The 7,825-nt window shown below is 29.2% G+C and overlaps 1 protein-coding gene across 1 annotated transcript; it reads right to left on the bottom strand.

The window, feature by feature from the left end:
* Positions 1 to 105: 105 nt before the first annotated feature.
* Positions 106 to 889, bottom strand: LOC118057789 (brassinosteroid-responsive RING protein 1). Its single transcript, XM_035070500.2, has one exon. It carries the CDS (start codon positions 731 to 733, stop codon positions 236 to 238), a length of 498 nt encoding a protein of 165 aa, XP_034926391.1. The 5' UTR covers positions 734 to 889; the 3' UTR covers positions 106 to 235.
* Between the last annotated feature and the right edge of the window lie 6,936 nt (positions 890 to 7,825).

Consider the following 7,825-nt stretch of genomic DNA (forward strand, 5'->3'; position numbering starts at 1 on the left):
TATATGTACAATTGATACAACCACAATTAAAAATGAAACAAAAAAAAAAAAACCAAGCTCTCTGGAAAACTGATAGTGAACTCTACTCACAGTAAAAATCACTATAGAAAAAAAATCTTATATTCGGCTGAATTGCCAAATTTCCATGTATATGTACAATTGATACAACCACAATTAAAAATGAAACAAAAAAAAAAAAAAAAAACCAAGCTCTCTGGAAAACTGATAGTGAACTCTACTCACAGTAAAAATCACTATCATCGTTATTTGCAGCCCATAACCGTTGATTAAACTCTTCCTGCATCTCATCAGGCACAAACGAGTTCCTGCAAAGTGGACACGTTTTCCTATCATGATCCATCCAACGGTCCAAACAAGCCCTGTGAAAAATGTGCTTACAATTCTTCAACCATCTGATCTCATCCTCTCCCTCAAACTCAAACAAACAAACAGCACAACTCTCCGGCAAGTCACAACAACCACCATCCCCGGTAACCAAATCCTCGAACTTGATGACAGGCAAGATTTCCCGGATAAGGGCAGCTGATAGAGGCGGGTAGCAGGACATTCGGATCGGGTCGTCGGGCCAAATGTTGTCTGTTTCAAGAAATCCTGACAACCCCAGATAGTTGAAAAGACACAAAATGAGGTTTCTGATAAAACCCAGAAAGGAAAGTGCGTGTACAAATAACTTTGGTAAGAAAACCTCTGAATACCCAACTGGAAACCCCATCAGCGGGAAAAGGAGAGAGAGAGAGAGAGAGAGAGAGAGAGAGAGAGAGGGATAACAAAGAAAAACGTTTCTTTTCTGAGAGATAGTGAGAGAAAGCTGGGCCTTCAAGAATTTATAGAGTTTCTTTGAGAGAGAAGTAAAGAGAGAAGGGAAGCTTCCACTTCAGCTGCTTCCGTTTTGGGATGTAAGAAGTGCCTCTATCACCTTTAATACAGAACATAGAGAGTGCAGTGAGAAAGGTGTAAAATTACGAGCTGTGATGCTCGGTGTTTCTAATATGGCCCATAGAAAAGGAGATGAGGGGGCTCTTTTGGTGGGTCCCAGCACTTGAATTGGATTCGATTGGTCTGTGATAATAATGATTAGCGGTAGCCTGGTGATTTAAATTTGGTGGAAGGCTGCGTAAAAGTTAAAACCGTAATTTATTAGAAAATAGCCCCCGGTGTTATCAGACCGGACGCGGACATTTAGCACACGTGCCACGTGCTGTTATTTGGGAAAGAGAGAGGAAACGATGCTGCTGGCCTGCACAGTAAGCAGCCATCTCTATCTCCTTTGCAATTTGCTCTTTTTTATTATTATAATTAATTTGAAGCTGCGAGCGAGTAAGATTATTTTTGAGATCATCCTATTAAAATAATTTAAAAATATAAAAAAAATATTAATTTAAAATAAAATAAAAAATAAAAAAATTTCAATTTTTTTAAAAAATACTTTTAAAAAATATTCTCAAACAGGCAAGAAAAGGAATTTGAAATTTTCTAAAACAAGTTGAGATAATTAATTAATTTTAACGGAGACAAAAATAAACGCTAACAGAATTGTTATAAATAAAAATTCTAAAAAATTAAGGACTTACATGACATACAAAATATTTAATTTGTATTTATGCAATTCTCAATCACTATGACAACTTTTTATATATAAAAACCTAAAACAATCTAATAATACCAAATAAAAAAAATTAGATAGGAAAATTATTATCTTTAATAAAAAAAAAATTAGAAAAATATAGTGACACTGAATATAAAAATAAAATTAGCTAGGAAAAATATTTACTTTCTCAAAAAAACTTTTCTCTTTAAGCTAGAAAGAACTTGTCATCAAGTTTAGATTTTAGTTAATGATTTTCTATCACAAATGTTTTTTTTATATATAAATCACCCTATTGTATGCCTCTAAAACCTTTGTCCAGCTCATCCCATCGTGAATTCCTAATGCAACTTTATATGGATTACTTTGTCATGGGTTCCTACATATTGTATATCTTTGCGTGGGCTGCCCCATTTCAGGTTCCACCACCAAGTTTTTCATTTATCCTTAAATTAATCCAAAAACCAACCTAGACAAACTAGAAATAATAACGAAAAAAAAAAAGTAATAGAAGTCATAAGAAAATTAAAAAAATAAAATAAAATTATTAAGCATATTATTTCATTTCATGAACTAAATAGAAGAAAATACAAATAATTAAGAAATACTATTTTCCCTAAAAAATCCTCTAGTATCAGTCTTTCTAGGTTGAAAAAACTCATCCTTAAGTTTAGGTTGTTCTTACCTCTATGTTATGGATGCACAATCTAAGCTCTTCAATCCTTATTCTTTATTTACTTCGAGTTTATAACAATTTAAGACACTGACTTCAATCCCTTCATTTTAAAATTTATATAAAAAACAACAATTAACAAATTATTTCTCTTTTATTGATTTCTAGAATAATAAACTGCAAATCTCAAACCTACTTCATTAATATATATTATATCCACGTAACTTTTAAATATATCTATCTTTGTTAACCATTTTTAAATCTTTTTTCTAAAGTTAACCATTTTCTAATAAATAAAATAATAGAAAAAAAAAGGTAGCACTATTGAAAGAAAGTATCAAGCCCAACCGATAGCAAACACGAGCAAATTGAAATCAAAGTCATCAATTATGTTCATGTTATTATTTTGTTTTAATTAAAGCAATATGTTTAATTTTCTGAGGACTTCTATGTATTATTTTAAAAGTTGATTTAATACAACTCGATCAACTTAACGGTTTCAAAATAAACTTGGACAATCAATAACAAAATAGTTTGATTAAGAAAATTTAAGATAATATTTATTTTTTAAAATATTAAACAATAATATATTAAATCAATCTAAATCATAATATCATAAAACAATCTAAATTTACTCAAATTAGCTGGTAAAATTTATGATTCATATTATCATGATAATGATACTGAGATGATTTAAAATAGATGATGTGGGGGCAGAACCCACTTCAAAAGTCCATGCATGATAAGGGAGCAAGGCAAGAAGAATCCTGGGTCCATGAAAACTCGGGAGTGGTGGGTCAGTGGGATCAAAGGGGAAAGAGGGAGGACAAATATCGTCGGTGGTGCGAACCCTGGCCAACCAACAAACCCTCATGGCTGGATTTGGAGACCATCTTCTAGCTCGAGTTTTTTTTAAAAAAACATTCAGCTGATGAATGTGAGCACCATGAAGTCATGAACGTGAAATCCTACCTAACACTTGCAATAGCCAAGACTCTAACCTGTGCCTGGCTAGGACAAGACATACTCATGTCCCAAACGCTTCGATATCATTGTCCGTACGTGTATTTAACTATTGTTTTACGGACGGTAGTTGAAATGTCATAAAACTTGAAGGGAATACCAAAATCTACAAGTAATTAAACAAAGCATTCAAACTTCATACGGGTGCATATAAATTTTGATAGAATGGCAAAATGTATATATAGTTTACTGATACAACTAAAGTGAAACTAGTGCTTCCCTGTTCATAAAACAGTAAATCACATCCTTTTCTTTCATGATTTCATCTTTAATTTTTTTTATCGGTTATTTTTTTAATTTTATACTTTAAAATCTAGTTGTTTTTTAATAAGTTTTTATAATTTATTTTTTTTATTAAGTTATCATGATATTAAATAAACGTGCCAACATTTTTTTTTGTGCTCGATTTTGTTATGATATAATTAGGTATAAAATATTTTTTTTTTAAAAAAAAACAAAGTTATCAAAATCCAATGGAGTCCATGACATGAGTGGGTTTGGCGGGTTAAATCGCAAAGCCAGGGACAATTTAATATGTTGTCTCAATATTAAAAAAAATATATCTTATTGAAATCTTTTTTAAAATCAAACCATACTTTTTAATGGTCATTGAATACATTCACACCCGTCAAGTCGACTAGGTCACGTCGAGACAACTTCTACATTGTTTAATTTTAAAACCAGGTTAGACAATGAGTTGAGCTGCGAGGTTTCATGAGTGACACATGTTATAAGTTTGATAGGTTAAACCACAAAGTCAGAAAAGATTTAATATGTTGTCATCTTAATATTAAAAAAAAAAAAAAGATACCTTCTTGAAATATTTTTCAAAACCAAATCATGCTTTTTAATGCTTATTGGACGTCTTTTCACTCATCAAGTTGACTTGGCCATATCAAAATAACTTTTACACTGTTTGATTTTAAAATCAGACTAGATAATAAATTGAGCTAAGAGATTTCAATGATGACCTATTAAATTAGATTTAATAACAATATTAAATAATTTTATTTGTTATAAATACTTTGATTTTATTTAAAATCTTTTTGACCCGTACCACAACATAAATTGGAAATATAATTTAGTTATACATAGCATCCAAGTAAATAGTTCACATTCATAAAACACTATAGTAGTCGTCCAATATTAATCACGGAAAGTATGGCGGAGAAAGGACTCAAGAATCTAGATCTTCTTTAGATATTAACTAGTTAAGGGCTCGCGTAATGATGTACGCCAACCCCAATTGTATTCATTGTAAGGCATTCCTAAAAATATAGGCCATTGAGCAGATTTATTTAACAACCTTGACTAATTTAAATAATACAATTAAACAATATAATAAAAATAAATAAATAACAAAAAATATTAACAACGTAATAAAAGTTAAAAAAAATCACAATTGAATCCATTCAAGTTAATTTGTTGAATTTGTGATATGATCATAATACCAGGGTAACCTTGATAAAAGCAAGCTAAATAAAATTATGAAAACTCAATTATTAAATAATTCAATATTAAAAAGAAAAACTAAAAAATAAAAAGTTAATTAAAAAAAAATTAAATAAACTCGGATTGATTTGCTAACTCCACGATTATGAGTATATGATTAAAATAACCCAAAATAAAAGAAATTTTTAAAAAACATGTAAATCAATTATTGATAAATAAAATATTAAAGACTAAATTTGATATAAAAATTAAATGAAACTAGAGAATGAGGGGTGAAATTAAAAAAAAAAACAACAACAAAAAAAATAAAGACCAAATTAAAAAATAAAATAAAATTAAATAACACTTTTATATTTTAGCATGAAAAAAAAAAAAAAAAGGAGGAAAAGAGTCTACTAGACCCAACCATTGAGTAGTCCTATGACGCCAATGAAAAGAGAACATTGAAGGGGCTTGCAACGATGTCCTAAAAGATAGTGTTTGGTGGTGGTATGACGCCACACAAGTCAATAATTTTTTTTAATAATATTTATATTAATCAAAAAACTAAAATGCCCCCTGCTAACTTGTATGTTACAAAAAATGTCAATATAAAAAGGATAAAAATACCCCTAGATATAAGTTTAATATTTTTTTTCTTTTAAATGTAATATAATCTTTACATTGTGCTTTTAAAATGCTAAAAAACCAAATTGCCCTCGTGTAACCTTTTTTTTTAAATTATTTTGTACAAAAATATAGTCATTACACTATACATTTGAAAGATAACATCATTTGTTTATATTAATTTTTCATTTATACACAACTGATTCAAAATATATGTGTTGAATAATAATTTTTAATAAAATCTTAACTCAAATTGTGAGGGATCCCATAATTAAATTTGCTTCAAATATTTTTATTAGTTATATTTTAAACCAATTTTTCTAACCCAAAATCCCAAGATGAAAGAATTTTGAATTCTTAAGCAATTCAAATCATCTTCTGTTTTTTTCTAAAGGAAGAATTCCATGTGTATATATACTCTGCACATAATATTCAGCAATGCGCATGAATAGGGCACAAAACCTGTACTCAAAATCATACCTACCAAAGTCTGGTTCGATTTTCTCATAATCTGGTTCGGTGCATGTCATGAATAAAGCTGAAAGTTAAATTTTCATAAGATGTTTTGATGTGAAGAATAGTTGGATTTTCCTGAGTGTCTTCGAAATTTACTGACAAGAGACCTCATGCAAAACCAAGTTGTCTGATCTCTGTCTCCTATCTACCTGTCTATAGTGCATGAACACCCACAACCCAGAAGCTCAATTATTATGTTTTCTTCTCTGAATCCGTGGGCTTCGACTTTGACTCCTGATCGGGTTTATACGCACACATTTAAGTATTATTTATTGATTTGAGATGATTTTTTGACATGTTATTAGATACTTTGATGATCAAGTAATCACGAGTTTGAATCTTATTATTCTTATTTATTTGATAAAAATTAAGTACAAGATAATATGAGCAAGTTTTAAACTAAAAAAACTTTCACTTGAGAGGGTGTATTAAAAAATAATATAAATTATATCTTGAGATCTCACTTAATAATTTAAATTATTAAATTGAATTGATTTTTTAATTGTCTTTATTGTGGGTTTGGTATTTGAAAGTTGTGTTGATTTTTGTGATAATGATTTTAAAAAATAAATTTAATGATATCCGTGCAAATTATAGCATATAATAATTAATTAAATATTTTTAAAATGATAATTATAGTTATGGTAAAATATAATTTTAATTAGACCTCACAACACCACTAATAACATCTTTCTTGTATCTTTTTGGTGATTTTCTCTTCTTTGGGTTGTTGGCTGTGGGTGCTATAGTTGTAAAAATGCTTGGTAATAAGTGATGTTAAATTATTTTTACATAAAAAACTATAACTTCTAATTTTTAGCTTCCAAGTGACTTTTAAAAACGATTTTTATAATTTTATCAAATAATGTTTTCCTTGGCTTTTGAAAAAAAATTAAAAAAAAATAAAAGTTAATAGTTTCCAGCTGTATTCCATGTACCTTTGGAGCTTTAAGTAGTTAATCCGCATTCTAAACTAATATATTTACAAATAAATTATTTTATTATAGTTTTTGTTTAATTCAAATCCTATATGATAGTTCGAGAAATATACCTTGCTATCAACCAAGTTAACTCTACACCAGCAATGGATTGGTTCCTTAAGCAAGGAATTAAACGACCATGGTTTGATTTGTTGGAGGGTTTTTTTTTCACTTCTATTTCGTTGCTCACGACAACGCTTCAAAATAAACGATCTTATCCCCAAGGATGCAGCCAAAACCATCGAATGGTGGTGCTTGAAAATGATGTTAGAAAGTATGGTAAGAGTTATAGGTTAAAGTGTTTTTTTTTTTGAAAATATATTAAAATAATAATATATATATATATATATATTTATATTTATATTTAATTTTTTTATATTTGCATATCAAAACAATTTAAAAATATTTATAATTATTGAATTTTTTTATTTTTTAAAAATTAATTTTTAATATTAGCACATCAAAATAATTTATAAACACTATAAAAATATAATTTAAAACAAAAATAAATTTTTATAAAAATACTTTCAAACCATAAAAACAAATAGAGTTTTGTCGCCGTAATTTTCAGGGCTACGAAACATGCAGGCTCCTGAATCAGTGTTTAAGAATTAGCACTGTGATTATGCTCGTATGCACAGAGAGAGTCCCATTATTCTCAGAGTGCAGAAGAAGCCCGGATCTTATTGTCTGGTGATTTTCTTAATATGTGGTAAACTAGTAAACTGAACTGCATCAGACAATTGATTCAAAACTTTGGGAATGATCCCATGCTATGACCCTTCTGCCTGTTCTTTCTATTGGATTACAAAAAATGCCTTCTGTCGTCTTGTTTATATATGAAATCAATTGACCTAGCATCGTTTCTCAAGCCGGAGGTGGGGAAAAATAAACCAAGCTGCATTGCATCCAAGGGCTGGATCATAAGTGAACAGGAGACCGATGGATTCATGGCTATTGAAGCGTGCA

This window comes from Populus alba, chromosome 2 (assembly GCF_005239225.2).
Source record: "Populus alba chromosome 2, ASM523922v2, whole genome shotgun sequence".
In the NCBI taxonomy this organism is placed as follows: domain Eukaryota; kingdom Viridiplantae; phylum Streptophyta; class Magnoliopsida; order Malpighiales; family Salicaceae; genus Populus; species Populus alba.